At 33.5% G+C, this 27,923-nt stretch overlaps 2 protein-coding genes across 4 annotated transcripts in view; one reads left to right on the top strand and one right to left on the bottom strand.

Annotated features, from left to right (window-relative positions):
* Window positions 1–27,923, bottom strand: part of LOC140448094 (probable G-protein coupled receptor CG31760) — a 412,547-nt gene that overhangs the window by 191,487 nt on the left and 193,137 nt on the right. For all 3 annotated transcript variants that reach the window (XM_072541150.1, XM_072541151.1, XM_072541149.1), the window contains 2 exons: window positions 10,451–10,652; window positions 5,900–6,064 (listed from right to left, as the gene is read on the bottom strand). In XM_072541150.1, coding sequence (XP_072397251.1) covers window positions 5,900–6,064; window positions 10,451–10,652 — 367 coding nt within the window. The remainder of the gene's footprint in view (window positions 1–5,899; window positions 6,065–10,450; window positions 10,653–27,923) is intronic.
* LOC140448096 (uncharacterized) overlaps window positions 15,978–27,923 on the top strand; it is a 61,193-nt gene continuing 49,247 nt past the window's right edge. The window contains exon 1 of the mRNA XM_072541155.1: window positions 15,978–16,141. The gene's annotated coding sequence lies outside the window, so the exon portion shown is untranslated. The remainder of the gene's footprint in view (window positions 16,142–27,923) is intronic.

Genomic DNA, 27,923 nt, shown 5'->3' on the forward strand with positions numbered 1-27,923 from the left:
AACCATTTTACAAACATTTCTGTGCTCATAATATCGTGATAGTCACTTGATTTTGATTTATATGAAAATATTAAATCAGCACCTTCTGCATGTAAAATTATGTGTCGCTTCTCTTCTCCATTAGTATGTTTGATAGACTTTACGTTATCATCTTGCCATATTTTCTTGGTTGCACCCCTAGAAAATATCCATTTTTCGTCTAAATATATAAAATTTGCCCTTTCTTCTTTTAATTTAGAATATTTTCTTAGAAAGTTAATTCTTTTATGCACAACAGAACTTCTTTCACAAAGGGCTTTTCTGTTATCCTCCTTTTGAAATTTGAAACCCAAATTATGTATCACTTGCCATAGACTTGTTCTACCAATTTCGTCAAATTTTCTATCTTTTAATTCCGAGAGAATTGTATTTAAGGTCACATGTTCCTTGTTGGCTCGCATTCGATAAATGGTATCACGAATTTCAAATTTTTTTCCATCTGGAATATCTTTCGTTTTCAATGATAGGCGAGTTTTTCGGTGATCTTCTTTCGGCCGTTCATTATTGCGAATTTGTAATACTCCTCTTAGTTTGGTTTTACTAATTCCTAGAGCATCACATACGCGTTGTTGAACAGACATTACCGGTTTTAAAGGAACGCCATTTTCTTTTTCGTCTGTAAAATACTTATGTACACTACAAATTAGACTATCTACATCCAACACACGTCTAGGCATTTTTAAATATTTCCACCAAACATACAATGTCAACACTGGCAAAGAATCAATTCAACTGCAATATTGTAACAAATTTATACCTACCCTAATGTTATTTTAATGTATTTTAAGATATGACCATTAATGCAGTTCTTACCTAATTTTCTCGGAAGTCGTTTACTGCAACTGGTTATCAATGAGTCATTAGCATAATTTTGTTAATCCGAAACCCGCGTAAATATAGCGAACCGACTTTATAGATTAATCAGCCTAATGTCACACTTATTAAAAATATTTTTAAAGATTATACAAGAATATTCAGAAAGTACGAAGCGGATATGAGCAATAGACAGTTTGGTTTTCTTAACGGCTTCGGAACAGTGGACTCGACAAAAATAACATTAACATAGTGAGAAATCTTTATTGGAACCAACAGGCTGTGGTAACATTAGATGGAAATAGCACGGATGTGCAATAGATACGTAGAGAAGTGAGACAGGATTGTATACTTTCGCCATTACTATTTAATATATATTCCAAAGAGTGATTTACGCAAACACTTGAAAACTGTACAGAAGGGATCAAGATAAATGGTGAAAATACAAATAACATCCTTTATGCTGACGATACAGTCATTATCGCTCAAAGTGAGACAGACCTGCAGACGTTACTAAACACAATTTTTGATACTGGGGAACAGTTTGGTTTAACAATGAACATAAAGAAAACAAAAACCATGGTCTTCAGTAAAAGGGGCGCAAAGTCATTACAAGGATCCAGATAATAAATAAAAATATTGAGCAAGTGGACAAAATGAAATACTTAGGAGTCTGGATTACGGAAGATCTGAATTCGAAATCAGAAATTCGCTCAAGAATAGAGCAATCAAGAGCAGCTTTTTTGAAGATGAGGAAATTTTTGAGTAACCAAACACTCAATCTGCAAATCCGATATCGGTTGGTAAAATGTTATATCCACTCTATTCTTCTTTATGGTGTCTGGACTGTAAATGTTGACTTAATGAGAAAACTGGAAGCTTTTGAGATGTGGCTTTTTAGGAGAATTTTGAAGATACCATGGACCGATCATATTACGAACAAAACGGTGTTGCATAAAATGCGAAGAGACAGAGACCTTTTGACCACCATTAAAAGGCGAAAGACAGCATATTTGGGGCACATACTTAGAAATGATAAGTACGAGTTGATGCAGCTGATTATGAAGGGTAAAATCAAAGGAAAAATGGGTCCTGGTAGAAAACATTCGCGACTGGACCGGGTTAAACACACAGACGCTCTTAAGAAAAGCAGAAGATAGACTCATTTGCAATAGTTATAGCCAACCTTCATTAGTAGAGACGGCACTAGAATAAGAAGATAATGTAGCTCGAAATACCCGGAGATGGCCAATGGTGATTTTTTATTCACTTATGACTGTGGCTGGAATAAACTCCCAAATTATATATCTGGCCAATAATCAAAATGATAATTTGCTTCAATGATAATAAAACGTTTGGCCGCAGAGCTAATCGACCAGCATCTAAAGCGTCGCTCCATGGTGGAAAATATCTCTCCAGCTATTCGCAACCGACGCCAAGAAGTGGCTGGAACTTCAAGTGAACTTTCAAGAGGTGGTCTCAAAAATTTAAATATTAAAAAACGATTTAGTTTTTAGTTAAAGACAGTAAGACTCGTTATTTTTGTCAAATGTGCATAAAATTTATTTGTTTAACACATGCCCAGTTTCAGTGCCCTGATTGTATATTGCACCCACAAGAAAGTGCAACTCATAAGATCAAGTTTGAAAATAAATCTTATATTTTAATGTTTTGTACCCTTAATAAAATAAAAGTTAATTTACATGAAAGTTATATTGTCTATTGGGACCAAATTACATTTTATTGTTTAAATGATATTCATAAAGAAGTAAAGCTAGATAATACAGCAGTATTGTTTTGATTTTCTAATTAATACATTATTGAAATTTGGGTCTGTCAGACTTGGCGCCACTACTGGTCTTCCGATATGGGGCGTAACCACTGCAGGGTTAACATTTATAACCAAAAATTTCCTAGAAGGTCACTATACGTAAGCAACTAAGATTTATTCTTAACAGGATAAGTTTCTTTTATTTTGTAACGTAAAAAAATGATACTTATTGAATATTAAAAACTGTTGGAAACAACTTCCGATCTAAAAAATAAAAATCAAATAAAAAATTTATTTTATAAAAGTTATGTACTATATTTTGTTACAGTACACATTCAATATTTCCGTATAATTTAATGTTTTGCGTGTTTACATTCGCAATATTTTAATTGAACTAATGCCTATTTGTATCATAAATATAAATATGTATTTTCAAAGGTCTATATGAAATGCCTAATTACTAGTAAATACATTGAACACAAACGATTAATTGATTAACTTCTAATAAATTATGAGCTATTCATGAGTAATTACAGTTAGAAAACCTTTAGTAGTTATTTGTGACTGTTTTTGCTTTTGCCTAATTACTCACGATAAAGTTTATAAACAAGAACTTTTTGTTTTTATTATAGTGGTAGATTAGTATACTAGACAAGGCGAAAAACTCGGGTTCGTACGGAAAAATATTCCCATGAGATTTTTTTGCATAATCACTTTCATAAGCTACCTCATAATATGGTTCAAGAGGTCGCCCAGGCGAAAAGTTGTTCAAAATTTTTAAAATAATTTTCTTTTAAACAAATTGCAAAAATTAATTTTTTCGGTGCGGACAAATTTTTTCTCTTATACACGCCGCAGCTCGGACATTTTCCAGCAGTGGTTTATAAAATTTTGTGCAATAGTACCACGCAGTGTCAATCAATGTCAAAATCAATGGTAATAAAAGAGAATGGCGCCAAACAAGGAAAATGGAATACATATGTTTAAAAATTCTAAATAAAAAGAATGAGTACCAGCAGAAAATAAAAGTACTATTAAATGAAAGAGGAGAACAAAACAACATTAAAGAAGAATGTAATGTTATCCAAATGACAATTACAAATATGGCAAAGGAAACATTAGGTGAAACCTGAAGCAAAATAAACGAGGAATGGTTTGACCAAGATTGCCAACAAGTAATAAATCGCAAAAATATAGCTAGACAGAAATGTCTACAAAAGGATTCCCGATTGAATAGAAGGGCATATGAAGAACTCAGAAAAGATGCAAAGAAAACATGTAAAAGGAAAAAGAGAGAAATGTTGAATAGAAAAATACAACAAATTACAGATTATCTTAAGAGAAGAGAGACTAAAAAATTTTACAAGGAAACCAAGCAATACACTCAAGGATACATGACAAGATCAATAGTTTGCAATGACAAAAATGGGGCAATTATCAGCGAGAAAGAGCAAATAATGAAAAAGTGAAAGGAGCATTTTCAAGAGCTGCTAAACCCAGAAAAAGAACAAAACGAAAATAAAGAAATAATTAAACTAGTTGAGCAATCAACATTGGAAGAAAAGATAAACGTCATAAAACATCTAAAAAATAATAAAGCACTGGCACAGATGGAATAACTGCCGAACTAATAAAGAATGGTGGACATGCGATATGGAGGCGTATCCATAAACGAATCGACCTCATGTGGACACTAGAAGCCATCCCAGAAGATTGGAAAGTAGGAATCATACTTCCTATGTACAAAGGGGAAGACAAAAGACTCTGCAAAAATTATAGGGGCATAAAAGTTTTAAATGTCGTCTACAAGATATTATCAGGAATTATATACAGCCGCCTGGAATCATTTTCGGAGGAGATGATTGGTGAATACCAATGAGGCTTCAGATCAAAGAGGTCAACTATAGATCAAATACATATGTTAAGAGGTATACATGAAAAATGTCTTGAATATAACATACCTATTTACAACTTGTATATCGATTTCAAACAGGCGTTTGATGGAGTAGATCGACAAAAGATGTTAAAGCAACTATCTATGTTAGGGATACCCAATAAGTTGTTTAAACTTATACGAATGACTCTGGAGGGTTCCAAAGCTATGGTGAGAATAGATGGAGATATGACGCAGGCCTTTGATATATCGAATCAACTTGAGAATCTGAAGGTAGACAACCATACCTACAAATATGCCTTCACTTTTCCCTACCTAGGCTCAATAATGACAACAACAACATCAGTCAAGAAATACAAGCACTGATTCTTAGCGGTAATAAGTGCTTTTATGCATATAAACACTTAATGAAAAGTAAGTTACTGAATCGTGAGTCTAAGCTTAGAATCTACAAAACAGTAATTAGACCAGAGGTCACATATGGATGTAAAACGTGGACACTCTCAACCACTGATCAAAATCAACTGAGAATATTGGAGCGGAAAATACTGAGGAAGATATTTGAACCAACCCAATGCAGCGATGGTTCGTTGAGAATTAAAATGAACCACGAGCTAAATAAACGAATGCAGAGCGCAGACATTGTTAGATTTGTAAAGTCACAAAGACTAAACTGGCTTGGTTACCTAGAAAGAATGCCAGATAATCGAGCTGTAAAAGTAATCCAGAGATATAAGTCCCAAGGAAACAGAACAAGAGGAAGGCCCCGTAAAAGATGGATAGACGACGTGGAGAGGGATCTTAAAATCATGAACATCAGGCAGTGGCGAAGTAAAGTATCTGACAGGGCAGAATGGAAGAACATTGTTAAGCAGGCCAAGACTCACAAAGTCTTGTGCAATAGTGCAAGACCATTAATTATAATTCTCGATGGTCACATTACTCATTTGTACAAAAAGTACAATTGAACGGGAAATCGCAGTGAATATAACTTTATTGTAACTTCCAGCATAGACCACTAACCTTTTTCAACCTTTAAACAAATGCTGGCTTGGACCACTAAAGCTCCGTTGGAATGAATAATTAAAACTGGCAACTTGAAAATCAAAGAAATTTATTTAAATCTGAATTTTATGACTTATTATGTGAATAATAGAAAGAAGGAATAAATACGGAAACACAGACCGTTTGGATCCTGAGAAATTATATAAGTAGGTACTAAAATAGGGGGAACAAGCAGTCGCTTAATTGTACAAATATTACTAACTCTAATTTATCTCAATGTCGAAGTGTTCTCAGTAACACTCTAAAAACAATTTCCTCTCTGCTAAAAACTGTAAAATGTCTGAAAAATAATTCTTTGTAAATAAAAATGTACTTACCCTCTTCGTCCAGGTGGCGGAATTGGAACACTGTATGAAATGAGCCATTTCCTACTAAGACATGAATAGTAAGGAAACGTCCACCATCCTTTGTAAGCTACATTCGGAGGACTTTCCACAAATTTTGGAGATCGTACTCCTGGACTGGAATCTGCGTCTTCATACCTTCAAAATGTATTACTTACATAATATATCGTTTTATATAATACATGTTTATCATGTTTCTTGTTATACCTATATACCTAGCATATTCTAAACTGTTATCGATACATACATTATCATATCTCTAGCTTTTTTTATTACAACTTACAACTTCTCAGACATACAATCATAATAATTCTCCTTTATCCTATAAGTCAGCTAATTACATTTCTCCATAAGTTTCTATCGTCGGTCCAATTGATATACCAATATCAATCCACTTTATCGACATGTCCTGCCTAAGCGTCTCCATTTAGTCATTTTTTATCACTCCCCTTACCCACTCAAGCATTCTTATTTTCTTCACATGCATTTGTTCTCCTCTTTCCTTTTAAATGCCCTTTCAGTTCTGTAGATCATAGATGATCTTATGACAGTTTTAGATAATTTTCTCTTTAGTTTCATTGGGACCTTTTTGCCACACAGCACACCACTCCCTTTCAATTCATCCATTCCCTTTAATTTTACTGCATGCGTCTCTATCTATTTCCCCATAATCCCCATCTATTTCACCATCTAAAGTTATCATTGTATTTGTAGTAACTTCATTTTTAAATAATTATTATAAGTACTCTTATTTTTTTTTATTAATCCACTGCAGTGCAGCTTTAGTGACATGGAAAAAGTAGATCATGTTAATAGAGTATGTCATTAGGGGACATTTCGTCAGAATATGTTCAATGGTTAGGCGAGGTTCTCCGCAGTCGCATAATTGGATCTGACTCAGTCTCCATTTGAATAGTCAGTTGCGGCATAGCCCATGGGATGTTCTAATACAGTTTAGAGTCTTCTTTTACAAAAGGTTTAGTTACATACCTAATAGGCGCTCGTTGAAGTTTATTGGTATCTGTGGGGGAGCTACTATTTCGAGGCGTTCCTTCCATTTTGCGTGACAGCTGAAATCTTCCTTATGTAGTTGTCTTGGTGTAAGATTTGGGAGCGATATTTAAATTTAAGCCTATTCAGTGCGATATCTCGGAGATCTATATGTATTGGTAGCTGGGGGCTTGCAATTATGTTTCTATATTCCCTTAGTAGACTCTCTCGTCTACGGATGTCTGGAGGTATAATATGATTGAAAACAGGGACGCATGCAGTAGGGGTACTTTTAACACATCTGCAAATAATCCTTGTTAAACGGTTATTGTTCAGACACACTGGAACACAGTATTCGGCAACAGAATAGACCACAGCTAATGTTCTAAGGGTGGTGGCATTTGCTTCCCAGGATGTTCCTCAAAATTTGTCAAAAATGTTATTTCGAGTGTTTAATTTGGTGGCAATGTTTTTTAAGTGTTTATTGAATGACAGTGTTCTATCCATTATAATGCTCAGATATTTGTGGTATGGATTACAAAGTAGCAGTTTGTTATCAAAATATACTTTAGGCTCGTTATTTGCTTGCTTTTTAGTTAGATGAAAGCTGAAATATTTGCCGAGAACTACTAAATCTTCTGTCAGTACTGCCTGCATTTATTAAATTCAAATATTTTTTTCGAATATATATATATATATATATATATATATATATATATATATATATATATATATATTATATAATATATTATATAATATATTATATAATATATTATATATTATATATATAAGCCCGTTAAATGTTTAATTTTGTGATATTTAATATATTTTAATCTATTGGCAATAAACATTAACAAAAAAATAAACGACTACTTATTTTTGGAAGAATATCCTAGAAAACGTAAGGTTAAAACAAAAACTACAGATTACATAGGTGAGACACATCCTTACAATGAACACAAACTTCTCAAATTTTCTCATCATTGAGTAATCATAGACAAAGGCTTAACATTTAGCAAACAAGTAGAAGCCACAGTGCAAAAAGTCAACATGGCAAGAGCATCAATAAGAAGAGCATAGGCCCAGCAGGAAGAAAAAGCAAACTCAGACTGAAAACAAAAATAAGATTAATAAATAGTTTAATCCTGCCTATACTAACATTATGCATCATGGAGACACATATGTAACACATCAAAAGAGAAAATACAAGCGGCACACAACAACAGCCTAAGAGTAGCAGTCAACGTACCGAGATACGTAGCAGAAAGATTCCTCTTTAGAGATTTACAACAAATCAGAGTGACTGACACAATGAAAGAAAAAGCTACGATAAAGTTCGCGGAGTTAGAGAACCACCCCAGTCACATACTGCGAGAGATAATGAGGTATGACGCTTTCCACAGATGGAAGCACAAAAGACCTAAACAACAAATAGTAGACTAAAACAATAATACCAGAGAGAAAATAAAAATTACACCAGATAGAAAACATGACACCAGAGAGAAATCACTTCAAAAAACAACAACAATGCACAATGAAGACAGTTCGTAGATCAAAAACACTCGTGGACAATCGCCAAATACAACGTGGGCTCGGTTGCCTTAAAGAGGACAAGCTCCATATTATTATATTGTTTCATATTTTTATATATTTTCAATGACATAGTATAGATATTGCATTAATTTTGATTTTTGTTTCAGGGCTACCTACAAAAAAAAACAAAAAAAAAATACACAAAAAACCGGCCTCGGCCACCAAAAAAATTAACAAAAACCCTAAAAACCCGGGCACGTAGGGCCCAACCCCTTGAGCACCAAGTCGCCGAACTGAGCCTGGCTCAGAGCGGAGACTTGAGGCCCAAGTAAGCAATTTTAGTTCGCGGATAAGCCACATTAAGATAACAGGAATATAGCGACAATGCGCTGCCCTGAGTTTTGGATTCGATTAAGAAACCATGTTGGGGTTCTATTAGCCAGGACCTCCACATAAAGAGCATTTGGCTGATAGTTGTGCCCCTATCGCGCATCAGAGTGCTATAGGGGGGAAAGGGGGTGGAGTGACTCCTGTTTTTTACTCGAGTTAATACACCTCGCTCCAATGAATTGTTACACCCAAACGTAATTCTTAGGGGTGAACATTTCTCACAGGCTGGGTTTAATTAAATTACTTGCTTGCTTGCTTACCGACTCATTACGCTATTCTAATCCGAACTGCTCATTGAAAACAACCATTTGAAGTGCACGAATTGTCATAACAATTTTTTTTACCTGAAAAAGTTAGATACCAAAACAGCGACAATTTTCAATGAAGATGTCCAAGGAAATACTTTTTATTCCAACAATATTTTGTAAAATTCATATAAAAAACGCTCTGTTACTCACTATTTTAAAAGTTCATTTGCACAAGAGGAATAAAGATCAGTTGATACCACCAAGAAAAAAACAAGAAAAGATTTAGAAAGCATGGATATTATAGAACTATAAAAGGCTTACACTGGGAGCCTGCCAATAACTGAAAAAAAGAAAAAAGACCTTACTAGCCTTTGTGAAGACAAGAGTATTCCACTAATTCACGCTGATATTATCAATACATACTTTTTGTATTTCGTTCTTCTTATAGTTGTTAATAAACACATTTCCTCATTCAAGTAACTTGTAGTAGTCGTTATTAAACCTTTATTTTAGTTGATTCAATTAACAAAAATGCCAATTTTGTCTTTGCCTTAATTGGTATTGAAAGATAAAATGTTTATGTGCAATACTGGCACAACTCAAGGGTTGAATTTAAAAGTCTGTGTTGCAATTTATTAAACACTCCCTAACGCTCTCCCAAATACACCAAAATTTATTTTTTTCAAAAATCCCAATGCATGTAGTAAAACAAATCAGACAAAATTATTGGCACACAAAATGCCAAAGAAGCTATAAACGACAACAGTATCCCTATCTTATCCCAATCTGTAATTATGGATCTAAAAAGCTACTTCATAAAGCACTTGATCAATATAATTATTTCTCGTTTACGACTTGGACATACCCAGTTTTCTCATGAACATGTGTTTAAGAAAGAAGAATTATGTTGTGATGTTGTATCCCAATTTGTGATGAGTGAGGTTCACCCCTTATGGTGAAACATGTGCTAGTGGAAAAATGCGAAAAGTTCAATCGGTAAAGAAATAAATACCATTTACCAAACATTCTTACAGACATTTTAAAATAAAAAAACACTATAGAGGACCTACTTTTGTTTTTAATTTACTAAGAAAAAGACTTTAATTTACTAAGCAAAGTCTGCTAATAACCTTATTAGGTTAAAGCGGCTTTTTTGTAAATAAAAAAAAAACTAAATATTATTAAGAACTAACAGAATATGAAATCCAATAAGATATTGCATAAAAGTTAAAATCTCAAAAGGACAATATACTCCTAGTTATAACTAAATTCTAATGTTTTTTTTATATTTATTTTAAAAGTAATAATACAGTTTTCTTTAGATTTAAATAAAAGTTACTAATTACAGCATATTTCTACTTACCAAGGATACTCGGTATTGGGTCTGTTTCCTACTTCCATACCGGTATCTGATATCTTCTTCGGTCCGCCGATATCCAGTCCTTGTTTTTGCCACCATGCGCAATTAACTAATGATCCCGTGGAAGCATTAATGGCAAGAATCCGAGCCGACAACACTGATTTATCAGCGATAATTAGATTTTTCGATATAGCATCTTGCAAACCTGTAAAAATGATTTAATTAATGTCTCCATAAGGTTATACAAATTTCGACGAATTTATAATAATCCACAATAAAGTTTAGAACAAATTCGTTAAAAAGTTTGGAACTCGTTTTAAAAACATTATATTACTTTAAAATAAGTATTTTAAATTGCGCATTTTCTCAATATAAGATTAATATACAGGGTGTTTCAGTTAGACCAACTGATATTAACTATAATTTTGTTAAAGGAACAGCGTCTAAATTGTATTATAGAAGATGTTTATGCTAAAATATGAATATTATAAAGTTTGTCTTGATGTTTTTGTGTCTACATCGTATCCGGAGTTCCTAGTTATCTTTTTCTTTATTCTTCTATTACTTATCTAAGAATAAAAATGTGGTAGTTTTAATTGTAGATTTGATGACATACTTGGAATAAAGATTAGCACATCCTGAGAATACACAACAAAATTCAGGGTCAACAGCAAGGGCTGATAAAACAAAATAAGAAGGAAAATCAGACAAACCTGGATACTGGGCTGATTTGGAGGGGTTAGCAAATGAAATGGAGCGGATAAGAAAACAGAAAAGAAATATAAAAAAGCGTAAATTAAATATTTCACTATCTTTTTCCTCCCCAGAGCCAATAGCAGCAAATCCAATTAAAAAGCCAAAACTACCATCGCTCTAGCAGCACTACTCTCTATGGAATGCAACAAAAAGGCTAAAAAGACCAGTAGTTAATTTTCCATCCATTAAATTGGAAGACGAGCATTGGGCTATTAGCAACAAGCAAAAGCCAGAGAGATTTGATACTAATTCAGAAAATACACTAAAACATTGAATATTATTAGACAATAAGCAGTTAGAAGACAGAATCAGACCAGCATCTCGAAATCAAGTAGATGATAAAATAAAATCAATATCAATCCAAAGAAAGCACCAGAATATAATTTAATCACTGGAGAATTACTAAAAAACCTGCCTACTAAAATCATAGTAAAATCGACCCACCTAATTAATGCTAAATTTGGATTGAGATATGTCACACATTTATGGAAAATATTGAGGTTTTAATAATATAAAACCAGGGAAATTACCAAACGATGAGTCTCCTCATCTGTGCTAATATTACTTTTAACTGTGATATCGAAGCTGTTTAAGAAACTTCTACTAAAAAGAATAAAACTAATAATAGCAGAGAAAATGTGATTCCAAACCACCAATTCAGCTTCAGAAATGAACATTCTACGATTGATCAGGTACACAGAATTACTAATATAATTGAGAAATCATTAGAAGAAAGGAAAATCTGTTATACAATCATTTATTTGTGCCTAAAAGATATTCAGAAATTATGCAGTCATACATATCTAACAGATATTACAGAATTAAGCACGAAGACGTGTACATAGACACAAAAGAAATCAAAGCAGGAGTTCCTTTGCAGTTAATACTGCGATCCTAGCAGAAGATATTACCAGTAAAGATGTAACAGAAAAATTACAGTTGTTAAAAAATAAAATTCACGTAAATTTTACAAATAAAAAAATCAAAAACGTTCCAATTAGAATAAATGACGTCCAAATACCATATGCATCTCCCGCAAAATAGTTAGGCATCACACTTGCTGCAAGTCTTCGCTGAAAAATCCATATTGAAAAGAAAAGGGGGGACTAGCCATTCTTCTAGAACTAGGTTACAAAAAAATATATCGGCTGGTGAAAAAAAAAATCAGTATTGTCCATACGTAATAAACAACTGTTATACAAACAAATACTAAGACCAGTATGGACATATGATTGCCAATTCGAGGGCTGCGCGAATTTACATAATATCTAGATCATCCAGAGTCATATTCCAAAATAAAGTATTATGGAACGTTGTTAATGCTTCTAAGTTCATCAATAATGTCGACCTCTACAAGGAACTTGCGATGGAAGATGTATATAAAGTTATCAAAATGTCAGGTAGTCATAAACAACGACTCCATAGTTACTTAAACATTGAGGCCATCTAGCTTCTCGATAATACTCGAAGAAAACCATTTAAGTTAGTGTAAAGTGTTGTCATCATCATAATCATCCTCATCCAGCCTTCTGCGTCCAAAGTTCAACATAGGTCTTCCCTAATTTCTTCCAGTTCTATCGGTCTTGAGTTTCTTGCAGCTAATTTCCCCCAGAGATTTTTTGACGTCATCTGTCCCTCGTGTACTGTACTTTTTCTTATTTCTTCGTTTCTAATCCCGTATCTTAGAGTTAGTCCAAGTGGCGCGCGTTCCATTCTTCTTTGGGTCACTCTGAGTTTGGTTGCTGTAGCCTGGGTTAAGGAAAGAATTTCGGCGCCGTACCTTATGACTGGAAGCATCCATTGGTGGAAAGTTTTCTTTTTCAAATAATTTGACATGTTGTCATTTAAGATGTCTAATAGAGCTCCATATGCGGCCTATGCTAAAGTGATTTTCCTTTACAGTTCAGCACTTTGGTTGTCTGTTTTGTGTAAGCTATAGTTATGCTGTTTTGTGTAAGCTATAGTTATACAGGGTGAGTCATAACTATTGGGGCATAGACTAAGGACAGGTTATTTGGACCAAAACATGGCTATTGGGCCAAATATGCCTTAATAAAATGTTGCTGAGAAAAAAGATACAGTTAATTTTTGTTTTTCGTTTTTTGCTAATAGTTTCCCTGTATATTTATAAATTGCTATCAAAATTGGCACAGAAGCATAATCTTAGACAAGAAATAGTATTTTATTTACAATTTTACGTTTTGTCATAGAGGGCGCCACGTGGATCATTCCTAATGATCAAATTGAGTCTAAACTTTTTCTGATGAAACTTTTTAGTAATTTTTATTAGAAAATATGACGTAAACATCATTTTTACGTAAAATGGGTACTCTTGTGTAAACATGATAATTTCAACCGTTTTCGATAAAAACGCAGTCGAACTATTTAGAGTCTTAAAAAAGGATTTCAAATATTATTTCATTTATGAAAAGTATGCTTTGGACTGTCAGATAATTGTTGTTGGTAAATGTCATTTGTTCAGAGTAAATTATTTTTGATGTGACAGTGTAGTGTAATGTTGCATTTTTTAAAAGTAATCATTACTTTTTTTGATTGAAATGCCTCGTCACAATCATTTTACTAATGAAGAAATGCGAGATATGATTTGCGTATACGCACAAGAAAATTTTTGCGGTCGCTCGGCAGCCAGAAGGTATGGAATGTTATACGCAAACAGAAGGCAACCAAATCACAAAACTTTCGCAAGATTATATCGTAGTTTAGGTGAAACTGGGTCATTTCACACTAAAAATCGGGGTGGTCGACCGAAACAAATTACACATAATCAAGAAGATGAACTTTTGGTTCGAGTAGATGAAAATCCTGAAATAAGTTCATGACATCTATCAGCAGCAACAGGAGTAAGTCAGTCGTCTATTGTTAGAATTCTAAAAAAAGAAAACCTCCATCCTTATCACTTCACTCCTGTTCAAAATTTACTTCCAACAGATCTTCCACGACGGTTACAGTTTTGCCAACGTATTCTGAATAAACATCGCAATGACAGACACTTTATTAAGAATATTATGTTCACCGACGAAGCAACTTTTACCAGACGACGGGTTTTTAATTGGCGAAATAGTCATTATTGGGAAGAAGAAAACCCGTATGCTATTAAAGCTAGACATTTTCAGCATGAGTTTAAATTGAATATTTGGTGTGGCATTATAGGCGACCAACTACTAGGGCCTTATGTTCTTCCTCGGAATTTAAATGGAGATTCTTATTTATTCTTTTTTTAAAATACTCTTAGTGATATTTTAGATGATCTGTCACTGGATGTAAGAAGAAAAATGTGGTTTATGCAGGATGGAGCGCCACCTCATTTTTCATTAGCTGTTAGAAATCATCTTAATCACGTATTTCCTCAACGATGGATTGGCAGAGGCAGTGATTTTCAATGGCCACCAAGAAGTCCTGAGTACAACCCGCTAGATTTTTATTTTTGGGGACATATGAAGTCCTTAGTTTATGAAAATGAAATTAATACACGAGACGAACTTTGGAGATACATTCAAATTGCAGCTAATCTTATAAGGGGACAGAATAATTTTTTTTTAACGTCCGAAAATCCTTTATAAAAAGAATTAGAAAAGGCATAGAAATCGGAGGAGACCATGTAGAACATTTAGTTTAAAATTCTTTTAAGTTAAAATGTGTTTAGTTTTGATTTATCGTCAAAACGGAAACCTTACGTTAGTTGTAACTTTGTTTATTAGTTTGGTATTTGATAGTGAAATTGTAAATAAAATACTATTTCTTGTCTAAGATTATGCCTCTGTGCCAATTTTGATAGCAATTTATAAATATACAGGGAAACTATTAGCAAAAAACGAAAAACAAAAATTATCTTTAACACCCTGTATATTTTTTCTCAGCAACATTTTATTAAGGCATATTTGGCCCAATAGCCATATTTTGGTCCAAATAACCTGTCCTTAGTCTATGTCCCAATAGTTATGACTCACCCTGTATACTAATCGTCTTCCTATTGGGAAACCGTTTCTCGTTGTGTTTACTACTCTATTTGTTGTCATTCGGCTTATATGATTGTTCTAATCTACTCTTCTATTTCTTACTCAGCCCTTGGATATTCTCCATCTTGCATCTCCGTTGTATATTTTTGTACATCGAGCTCTGTCCCATACTGTCTTACCATCGATTTTTCTAAGGGTTTTTATCTCTGCTCTTTCTATCATTCTTTTTGTTTTCTCTGTGTTGGGTCCTGTTTTTGCTGCGTGTGTCATTTCATTTCTTTCCCGACATTTTTATTTCTCAATATTGATTCATTCAGCAACCTGCAGCCTTGTTTGCTCTGTTCTCTTGATCTTCTAATAGTGCATAGCTGTTAAATAAAACAATAAGATACCATAGGGTAAGCTGTTAGAATTGAAGTACCTTTAGTAATTTAACTAAAAGAAGAATTGATAATTGGTAAACTGTCAATGGTCAACAGATTTTAGTGGTATGAACAGAGCTTAAGTGTTGAATATATTTTTTTAAAATTGTTGCGCGTAAGAAAGTATTGATCATCACCTCTTCAGAAATACCTGATACTAAAAAAAGACACAGCAAATCATCATTCCTTTTTGCAGAAATGTGATCAATTATTCTTATCGATGAAAAAATATTAATGATGTTTTCTTTTCGATTAACCTTATCTCTTACTTATTATTCCGAAACAATAGCTAGTATGGTATATAGATAAATATATTTTTGTTAATCTGGATGACTTTACTTAGATAGCGTCAGATAATAGGTAATCGTTCTTATCAGTCTAGGTACACATTTAGTTCGACTTTATACACTTCGTAGTGCCACGGCTCGTTGAACATACGAAAGTTTCGTATCGTAAAGTACTAAAGTGTCGAATTCTAGTGGTTGTGTGTAAAAATATGTGAATATTGCGAGACTGAGGAGTTAAATCTAAAATTTAAGGTAGGAAATATCAGTGTAACAGCCTCAAGGCACTGTTTTGCTCAAATATGCAAACAACTTGGATAATTAAGTTTGTTTTTGTTTTTAGTATGATATACAGTGTTAATAATTATGTTTGACGTTGTTAAAAATATAAACAGGGACATAAGCAATGAATACTTCATTTTATATGATACTAAAACCATTTAGGCTTAAAATGCAAGTGAGAAAATTAAGTAATAAAATATAACGCTACAAGAACAACATCATTTTTATTTTTTCGACTAAATTTTTTAAATATATAAATAGGTTTTGCATTTACTAGCTGGCGTTTGGAAAAATTCTGAATTTTTAAAATTTGGGGTTTTTGTGACATGTCTGTTCATATATTTTGGTAAATGGAACTTTTTGTAATTTTTGTCAATGTCTATTAAAGTCCATCACTAAATTTTGTCAAATTATTATTGCTTATATTTTATATATATATATATATATATATATATATATATATATATATATCCGCGGTTAGTACAATTGAACCTAGAGCTAAGATTAATACGATTACAGGATTTAATATTAACCTCAAAAGTCTTTTGGATTAAACAGCGTCGAAGTCTCATAAAAATTACACGGATTAAGAAGATTTTCATAAGCATAGGCATTTCCTCTATCAAACTAATAAAATGTCATCAAATGTTAAGAGATTCTGTTAATTTTGTATCCTCACAAGGTAAGCCTGTCGACCACTATATATATCCTCACAAGATACAACCACTTCATTGTATAATAAAGTTTTTCATTTTCATTTTTAGTATGTATTGAGAAAAAGTTAAATAAAAAACTCGAAATCTTAACAAAGCTAGTTTGTAGTTTTACTTAAAGGCCAGTATCTGACTACAAAACCCAAAATATCTATATATATATATATATATATATATATATATATATAAAGGGGGGTTGAGGTTAATTGGGTATGCAGCTGATTGAAAGCCAAGTGTACTCTGTTTAACAGTTCAGTATCTTTCGCCAATTTTCATTGGCATCATCAGATGAGAGCTACAATTATTTAAAATATGGTAAAATACAATTTAGTAGTTGTTTGTTATTTATATCTTACTTGATTGAGGTTAACGGCAGTCTGATTTTTTAATAACATCAAGTAATGGTTTGTGGATAAAATGTGGGTTGCAGTTATATTCTACATGTAACATTTATTAAGTCACAACTCTTCTAATTATTTCGACAAAATCTTCGAACTTCTCAATTCCACAGAATACAGACGTGTCTTAAACGATCGCACCACCTATCTAGAAAAAACGACCAAATCCATCATAAATAAGTCTACTTTACCTCCAGACATCAAAAAATCTCTTATCCTCAGTTAAAAGGCATCCCGAATTCCAAAGATATATGGCCGTCCAAAAATCCGTAAGACCAATGTCCGCCTAAGACCCAACGTCAGTGCATTCAACTACCCTACTCAGAAATTGGCTAAATATCTCGCCTTATCCTTACAACCATTAACCAAAAAAATCTCGTCCTTTGTGAAAAACTTTTTCATTTCATTGATTTTCTGAAAAACGTTTCTATTTCACCCTCAAATATACTAGTTAGTTTTGACATTGTTTCTTTATTTACCAACATTTACAACGATGAAACCATTTACATCTTGGACTCTGAACATCAAATCCCCAAGACACATTGTCTCTTATAAAACACTGCATGTCTAATACATACTTTTCATTCCAAAATCATTTCTATCATCAAATCAAAGGTGCTACAATGGAATTCCCCCTCTCTCCAGTAATAGCTGATACCTATATGAAACATTCCGAAACTACAGCCCTGTCTTCCAAATCTCAAACCTACCTGCTGGTTAGGTTAGGTACCACCTACTGGTTACGGTACGTTGATGACACCTTTGTCATTTGACCCCATGGTAAAGATCTCTTTCTCTCCCACCTAAATGGACTACATCCCAATATTCAATTCACGATGGAAGTTGGGTCTGAAGCATCTTTGCCATTATTTAATGTTCTTGTTCAGAAATACTCACCTCATAATTTTTCCTATTCCGTGTATCGAAAACCCATCCATACAAACCGTTATCGCAATGCCCAGTCACATCATCACCCCGCCCAACTTAATTCAGTTATCAACACTCTTGTTTTCCTTTCCATAAGACTTAGCGACAACAATCACATATCACCCGAAATCAATTTAATAAGGCAAACACTTTTACAAAACCCAAATCAATAGAAGCATTCAAAAACATCTATACCTCATTCCATCCAAAAACGAAACCTTGCCGCCTGATAACCCCAAAATTTTTCTACTTTTTATAAAAGGTATCACTGACAAGATCAGTAGAACTCTCAACCCTCTAAACATCAAAACCATCGTCATAACTCACTCCAAGTTGTCCGATCTCTTCAGATCCGTAAAAGACCAAATCCCAACGAAGACCATGGTGTCTACGAGATACCTTGTTCCAGCTTTCCACGTACATATATAGGACAGACAAACCGACGAATCCATAACTTTTATTTACGAACATTCTATATTTGTATAACATTCCGATACTACTTCAGCCCTAGCTCAACATCATATTCAGACAGGCCACAAAATAGCTTTGTGCCGGCAAAACGACTGCCGGCAACATGGCGACCACTACATCAGCGATCCCTCGCCCCAACCCATCCCGCTGAGACCGTTTCCGCGCAAACCGTTCCTGCGCATACTGAGAGTATAAAAGCAGCTACACAGGGTAAAACCGGTCGTCCGGTCTGGTCCGATATATATCTAAAAAAATAAAACCTCTTGGGGCTCATAATCGAAGACGGCACTTAAAAAAAAGTGACTTTAAAAATAGTGAAGACTTTGACAAACATCTAGACTACTGTAATACAGATGTCAAATCATCAAAGGCAGAAAAATTCATAAAACTAGGTTGACAATATATGGCGAAATGTTTTGTGGCATCACTAGTAGCAGTTTTTCATCTTGTTCTCTTATTTGGTCAGTATTTGATAAAAAATCGTGCAATATTTTTTGGCAGCACTCTTCTATCTAATTCATTACAAATGTAGATGCATTTGTTACGTCTTTCCAGTTTGTTTTTGTTATTTCGGTGATGCCTTGTATCATATTATCAATAAAGTACAGAAAAATAGCATAAATGGGGCACGTACTAGGAGTAGAAAAATATCACATACTACAGCTGAGACTAAGGAGTAAAATCAAACGTCGACGAAAAATTAGAAAAAAAAAGACAACAATCATGGCCCCAAAATATTCGAGAATATACAGGTATAAGAAGTGCTGAATAGTTTGTCCATATGGCAAAAAATAAAGCGAGTCTTGCTATAGTGATCGGCAACATTTACTTTATACGAAGTGTCATTCGATAATTTGTTTTCCTAGCAAGTTATTTAATTATTTATTCGTAAAATGTGACTGATACCATCTAATTAACAGCCATTATAATTTATTATTTACAGTTGTTAATTGACATGTTTTTGTTGCAATTAGTAAAATATGTCAAGAAGTGTTTGTTGCAAATTAAAAGTAAATAGGTCAGTAAATATTTTAGTACTGTGTGATAATTCTTATGTTTATTATATCGAGTGGGAAATCGTCAAACGGGCCATAGAAAACTCAATGTGAAATTCTAAACACTGTTGCATTCCTGCTTCCCTAATTATTTTACATCAAAAGTCATGACAAAGAACTATTTGTAGAGGACTAAAATCTGTATTTAAAACAAATGTTAAAATTATTCCACGAATTAAACACATTGAAGACACAAACGGTCACAATGAAGTGAGATTAACAATATTTTTTGATTGTCAATATTTTTATTTTATGATTTATTGTTTAAAAAACAATAGAGTTAATGAAATGTAGGAAAGAGGGGGTAAAATGATCCCCACGAGTTGAAATGATCCCTTTGTTTTTAAGATCGCGTTTTGGTTATTTTAAAAACATTATATTACAAAAGTTGTAAATTTTTATATTATCTATAACTTTTGCATTTGAAATTTTTGGATAGGATGTCAAATTGCGCCAGAATTAAAAAAAATCTCGCTTTGTTTCAGTTCAACCTTCAAATCACCACCGAACTTTTTAGCTGTTTAATTTAAGTTAATTTTGTGTATTATATTCCCACCTACCATTTTCCTCCATAAAACTTTAGATAACATTTTTTTACCTTTTTTTGCCTATTTGCCTAGTCTATCAGGGAAATGACCAAAAATAGAATGTTTTTTGAAAGTCACTGTAACTACTATCTAACAATTGTTTTAGATTCTATGTGTAAATTCATCAAAATTTGTTTCGTATGTTTTTATTTATTAATATAATTTAAGTGAAATTGACTGAATTTTAGAATTTTCGTCTGTTCTCTTTTCATCTTCTTTTCCTGAATCTTCTTTACAGGCCACACTTCCCCGATTATTCGATCACAAAGTACCCCGCTCATTCGCTTCCAGTTAATCCAACCAGCCTGTATTCTATGGGCGATTTCTCAATCGAGTGTCTCATTTTCGATTATGTTATGAATATCTAAAATCAAAAAGAGAAAAGAAGCAAGAATGGATGACGGATAAAATATTGCAGATGATGGAAGAGCGAAAAAAATTAAAAAGTAGAACTGACAACGAATACAAAAAGTTGCATAAAACTATACTACAACGCAAACATGACGATTTCCATATGCAAAAATAAAATTAAAGAGGTACAGAATACCAGAAAACAACGCAATACAGGTATAGTTGTAGACATTGAAGGCCAGATTTTGACTACCATTGAATATAAATTACGAAGATGAAAAGAATATATGCAAGAATTATTCGAAGATGCAGCACAAAGTCCGACTGAAATAAACAACCTCTTCGGCCCAGAAATAACAAACGAAGAAGTAACTATAGCCATTAAGCGGATTAAAGATGGAAAATTATAAGGAACTGATAAGGTGCATGGTAAAATTTAAAAGCTATTAGAGGCACACCAAATCACAGCTCTTACGAAACTTTTCAACAACATCTACGAGACTGGTTACTTACCAAAAGACTGGCTACTATCAATATTCATTCCACTTCCTAAAAAACCAAACGGTAGAAAATGTGAAGAACATAGATTAATTAGTTTGATGAGCCATGTACTTAAAGTACTCCTTTCTATTATTCACTCGCGCATGTACAACAAACTAGAAGAAAACCTGAGGGAAGTTCAATTTGGATTCAGAGCAGGACTCGGAACGAAGGAAGCACTTTTTAGTTTGCAAGTTTTAATCCAGAGAGCCAGATGTCAACTGCGATGTGTATGCATGTTTCATTGATTTCGAGAAGGCATTTGATAAAGTCACACACAGGAAACTAATCGATATCCTAAAAATATCAGGACTCGATAGTAAGGATATAAGACTGATCCCAAACTTATATCTCCAACAAAAAGCAACAGTACGATTAGAAAATGAACTGTCCGATGTCTTCACAGTCGAAAAAGGAGTTAGACAGGGTTGCATATTGTCACCGGCATTATTTAACATGCCAAACATGCGAAATCCAAAGACGAATTACTTTAGCGTGGGCAGCCTTTGGAAAACTGCGAGACACATTTAGGGCCAACATACCAATTAGCCTCAAAAGAAAAGTGTTTGACCAATTCGTATTACTAGTCATGACCTATGGGGCGGAAACTATGACTCACCAAGACTACGGCTTCGAAATTGAGAGTGGCACAGAGACGAATGGAACGAGTATTTCTGATGTTGTGGAACGCATAGCGGAACTTATATGGAATTGAGCAGGCCATGTAGCGAGAATGCATGACTCACGATGGACGAGTAAAATTATACATTGGAGCCAAGAGCAGACAAACGTAGTAGATGAAGACCACAGACCACCTACACGTTGGGCTGACGACATCAGGCGTATCACGAAAAATTGGCAACAAAGAGCACAAAATCGTAAAGAATGGAGGAGTTTAAGGGAGGCCTGTGTCCAGCAGTGGACGTGATAAATGAAGGCTGGATGATGATGATGATTATTTAACATATACTCTGAAAACATCTTTAGAGAGGCGTTGGACGAATCAGAAGATGGGATTGTTGTAAATGGTCAACTTATAAACAATATTAGATATGCAGATGATACAGTGTTGCTGGCAGATAGTGCGCAGGGGCTTCAAAGGATGATTGATAAAGTTATAGAAGCATGTAACAAATACGGCCTAAAACTAAATTGCAAGAAGACAAAAATAATGATCATCATTATTAACAACACCAACATAAACGCCCAAATTACAATAGGCGATACACCGTTAGAAAGAGTGGAAAAAATATGCTATTTGGACTACAATATTAAGGATACTTGGGATTACAGCTACGAAATAAAACTCGTATTGAAAAAGCCAGAAGCTTTTTCAACAGCCTTAGGAAGATTCTCTGCAACTTATCTTTAAGTATCAATGTACGCATAAGAATTTTTAGATGTTAGGTCTTTAGTGTCCTCCTCTATGAAGTAGAAAGCTGGAGCCTTACAGAAGATGCCATAAAACGAGTAAAGACATTTAAAATGTGGTGCTACCGAAGTATGTTGAGGGTCTAATATATACACCACAGTACCTAATATTACTAATCTCCAGAGGCAAGAAAAGACAAAGAAATTATTAACACCGCAAGGAACAGAAAATTGGCTTACTTCGGCCACATCATGCGTAATGATAAATACCGACTTCTATAGTTGATTCTACAAGGCAATATTGAGGGTAAGAGAGGCCCTGGACGTAGACGTATTTCCTGGCTGGCCAATCTTAGGAAATGGACTGGTCTAACATCAACTGATCTATTTCGAGCTGCTGTAAATAGAATAAGATGGGTCAATGTGGTCGGCAACATCTCTAGAAGATAGGCACATTTAGAAGAAGAAGTGTCTAATTTTCGGTTATGTAGAAGCCAATGTATTTACATTCTCCCACTCGTTTTAAGTTTTTCTCTAAACAATTAGATGTCCCCAATAATTCCTGTTCCTGATAACTAGATATACTCCGTTTTTGACCTGCTTAGCCCAAGTCTCTTCAAAAGCCCTTTTCTAACCTTCCAACCTATCCTCCAACATTTTTTTGTTTTCCACTACTAACACGATATTATCAGCAAAGACCATTGTCCAAGGAGGCGTCATCCTTAATTTTTCTATCTGTGCATCCATAATAAGGATAAATAGGTAGGAACTCAGTGAAAAGCCTGATGCAAAACAACCGTTACTGTACTTGTGGTCAATCCGACACAAGCCCTTACTTTGTAATTTTCGTCTGTTAAAGCTATTATATTTTATCAAAAAACTGAAAAAAAAAAAAATAGTTTTTAGGTTAGTTTTTTAGGTTAGAATCTTTAAAATAAGCTGTAACTAAAGTTTTTTTACCACAGATGAATGATTTTCTTTGATTGTGATTTTAGTATAGTAAACATGTTAGTAATAAATTAAGCAGTGAAATAAGGCTGTAAGAGGAACTAAGACTACACAAGGTGTCCCAAATTGGCATGTTTTGCAGGGTCTAACGAAAAATAGAGAAAATAGAAAAACAGTAGTTAAGATGTCATGACTTCTTCTTTCGTTAAAATAACAATTGGTAAATCAAATCATCAATAGATCTCCACATTAGTGATATACAGGAAGATTATTGCAAAATGTCGAAAGACAAGGTTATATATACATTTTTTCTTAAGAAAAATTTTTGGAAGAAAGAAAAGACTTTTTTTGATAAAAATATTATGGAAAGGTTCAGTGGCGTACATATTTTTTTGTATTATATCTCCTTAGTGAGACTCCTAAAAAGATTTTTGTACGCCGCTGAACCCTTCCATAAATATATCTATCAAAAGTTCCAATAAAGTTTTTCAAATCTTAATAAAGAATATATATAACCCTGTCGTTTTCGACGCTTTATAATAAGCGCCTTTATCTCGCTAATGTGAAGAGCTATTGATTTGATTTGGAAATCGTTTCTTTAAGGTAAAAAGAAGTCATGACATCTAACTACTTTTTTTTCTATCTTCGTTAGTTTTCGGTATCTGCAAAACATACCAATTTGGGACATACTGTACTAATCTATTCAGTTAAAAACAAGATATAACTTCATTCAATTTTTTAATGCAAAAGAAGCAAGGTATCTAAGATCAATAATGAAATATATTATTTTTTTGGTTATGGAGCGACGTCTATTTTATCCTTATTAATAACCTTTAATATTATGCACCAAATTCTCGTCATTAAAACGCCAAAATAAAAGCACAGCCCAATGAGTTCTTTGTTTAAGAGTAATCCCCTTTATGTATATTTTTTGTGGAAGCCTACTTATCGATGTTAATGAAAAACGGTCTGGAGTGGAGTACTGTCACCAGAAGTGAGTGATTGAAAAATAAATTTGAATTTCGTTGATAACATCCTCACTTGTAAATTTGGCTGGAAACCTGTCTTTCAGAGAAAATGAACACTCACTGGCGTACGTACAAGAAAATATTAAAAAAAATCATTGCATGATTGGTTACATAATAAGGTGCATTATCGATGCATCATACGATACGATTTACAAGTCTGGGTGCTGAAATTTGAAGTTAATTTTATCAATTTAAATTTAATCCATCGTTACAAAATTTACATTATAATCCTTATATGGCTATATATGCGGATTATTTTACCAGTAGCGGCGACAAAAATAAATATTTATTGTTTGTTAAAGGATTCAGTTAAAATTTTGACGTTTTTTATTGTGTGCTAATGTTGCAACTTGCATGTATAATCTGACCCGTATTATCTCCTTTTTTTCTTATATAACATCCCAATTTATAATTTGTAACATTATTACAATAAGTAAATGGTCTGACAATATTTAACTCATCGAGCAAAAACAGAAGAGGGAATGTAAAGGTAGTGGGGGCAAAAATATTGTTAGACGGGAAGTGCCATTTTGAGAGGCCACCTTAAACTGTTGCCGAGAGGGGGCATTTGGGCCTGTAGGACCCATCGCCGGCTCTTCGGGCTTCTTCCTATCCCCGGAATTGGATCGAATATTCACCATCTTTGGTTTGTCGCTGGTAGAAAGGTTAAATACCATCGCTGTTATAAATAACAGTTCCAGTGACAAATATCTGTTATAGGTAACGGTTCCAAGGAACAGTTACAAAGTAACAGAGCAAAAATGGAAAACAGATAGGTAAAAATAATCTAAGTATTCCTTGACTTACGGAAGGAATAACTTAGTAAACAAGTAAATTAATATAATGCAAAGAAAAATGTTTCTAAGTGTTTCTTGACTTACGGAAGAAACAACTTAGGACAGAGATATAGATAAATGAAATATGTAAATGTGAGAGTAAAATATGGAAATATTTCTGTTTCTTGTCTTACGGAAGAAACGACTTAAAGTGGAAAATTAAAATACTCAAAATATAAAACGAGAAATGCAAAAATGAAACAGATTATAGAAATATGTCTAAGTGTTTCTTGACTTACGGAAGAAACAACTTAGAACAGAAACTAAACAAGAGAATCAAATATAGTAAAATAAATGCACAAATATTTATGTGTTTCTTGGCTTACGGAAGAAACGACTTATAATAGAAAATAAGAAAAATCAAATATAGAAAAGATGTGAAAATATTGCTAAGTGTTTCTTGACTTACGGAAGAAACAGCTTAGCAAAAAAAATGGAAAAAGGAAAATAGACAAATATATAAGTATTTTCTTAACTTAAAAATATCAGAAATAATAATGCGATTTGAAAATATTTCTAAGGGTTCTTTTGACTTACCGGAAAAGAACGACTTAGACACACAATAAAATAACAAGTCAGATATCAGAGAAATACTTCTAAGAGCTCTTTGATTTACCGAAAAGAACTACTTAGATACAAAGTACAAAATCAAATATATAAAATAGAAAAAAAGCAAGATAAATATTTCTAAGTGTTCTTAACTTACGGAAGAACAACTTAGACACAAAATACAAGAAAAATAAACAATCAAAATATTCAAATAAAATATCAAACAATCAGTACATGAACAAATATAGATTAATGGAATATTCTAACCTGAAAAGGTCTGAATATACAATAATGCTAAAATAAACAAAAATGGTATATAGGAAATCAGAAATAAAACAATAACTTAGTTGGAACAATAATAGCACCGACTAGGTCTACAGTAGAAGAGGCAAGCTCGACTGACTGATGAGAGAAAATCTACCTGCTTTTATGTAAAACAAATCCTTTGTTTTACGTAGCGAAAGTGGAATTTCCCTGCATCGAATCAATTAGAAATTTGGATTTGGCCAACCTTGGAATTCCCAAGTATTTTGACCGATATCCAAATTCCTTGATGCCTCCGGCACGGCTGTCACGCCTCCGGAGGACAAAACAAGGAAAGAGAGTCTCTTTTCTTGTTTAAGAAATCAAATTTAGTTGGGTTATGTTATTGTTTGTCTCAACTGTCACAGGAAAGCTTATTTTTATTGAAGTTTTTTAATAATTGTGTCACATTTTAGACTATTATCGTTATTATTTAATTAAAACTTTCTCGTCTAAGACACATTTTGAAAAATATTTTATAGCTACTGTTTTACGACCTTATAAAAAAACATGAAATATTTTATATTTCCTGTTTTTTTAATATTATTGTGAAGTGTAATAAAATTTAAATTTGGCGCTTTGCATTTCCGGATATGTCCACCATATTAAGAGGCCACTTTTATGAATTTTGGTCTTCTTTCCATAACGATTAGATTCCCTCTTTTGTCTTTTTGCTCGATGATTTAACTGTATAAAGAAACAAAATATCTTATTGAAAATTGCTCATTTACAATTTCCTGTCTATTCTTGGCACTGAAATGACGTATGTCATAGGTCTGGTTGGGCTTCTGCTTCTACATTCTATTGGGCTTCTACATCTAGTTTATAGTTACCAGGTTAGCTGGGGTTTTTCGTTTGAGCCTTCATCCGATTGAGCCTAATTTTGTTGAGGCCAGTTGGTATGTTAGCCTTAAACGTGTCTAGCAGTTTTCCAAAGGCTGCCCACGCTAAGGTAATTTGTCTTTTTATTTCCCATGTTTTGTTTTCGCATGTTTTAGCAAATACGTATATTTCTCCACCAGTTCTACCACTTTGTCTTGAATAGTTAAATGGTTATTGAGGACCATATTTGTCATAAACTTAGTTTTGGTCAAGTTCATTCTGAGGCCCACCTTCGAACATGCAAAGTCCAATTTATTTAACATATCTGTGGTTTCTCCTAAATTATCTGTGATAAGAAAAATGTCATCTGCGAAACGGAGATGGTTAAGCTTTTCGCCGTCTATTGTTACTCCTCTGTGGTCCCAATTGACCGTCTTAAAGGCATACTCTAATGCCGTTATAAATAATTTCGGTGACACTGTATCTCCTTGCCTTATCCCACGTTTTATTTTTATTGGTCGGGGTCTCCAATCTTGATGTCAGTAACCTAGTGAAGAGCTTTTATATGTAGTTCAACAGACTAATAGGTCTATAATTTTCTAGGTTCGTTATATCTCCTTTTTTATGCAAAAGGATGGTTATAGCATTGTTCCATTTTTTGGGCACCTCTCTTTGCTGCAAGCGTATCTCCTCCATTTACGATAGCTTCTATTACAATTCCATCCTCTTCTGGGGCATTGTTATTTTTCATTTTCTTAACGCTCGTCGAATCTCATCTACCTTTATCTCTGGCATTAATTCGGAATCTTGATTCTTCTATGAAATAGCTGTTTTTATTTCTGTTTGATCTTCTTGT

Source organism: Diabrotica undecimpunctata, chromosome 8 (assembly GCF_040954645.1).
Source record: "Diabrotica undecimpunctata isolate CICGRU chromosome 8, icDiaUnde3, whole genome shotgun sequence".
In the NCBI taxonomy this organism is placed as follows: domain Eukaryota; kingdom Metazoa; phylum Arthropoda; class Insecta; order Coleoptera; family Chrysomelidae; genus Diabrotica; species Diabrotica undecimpunctata.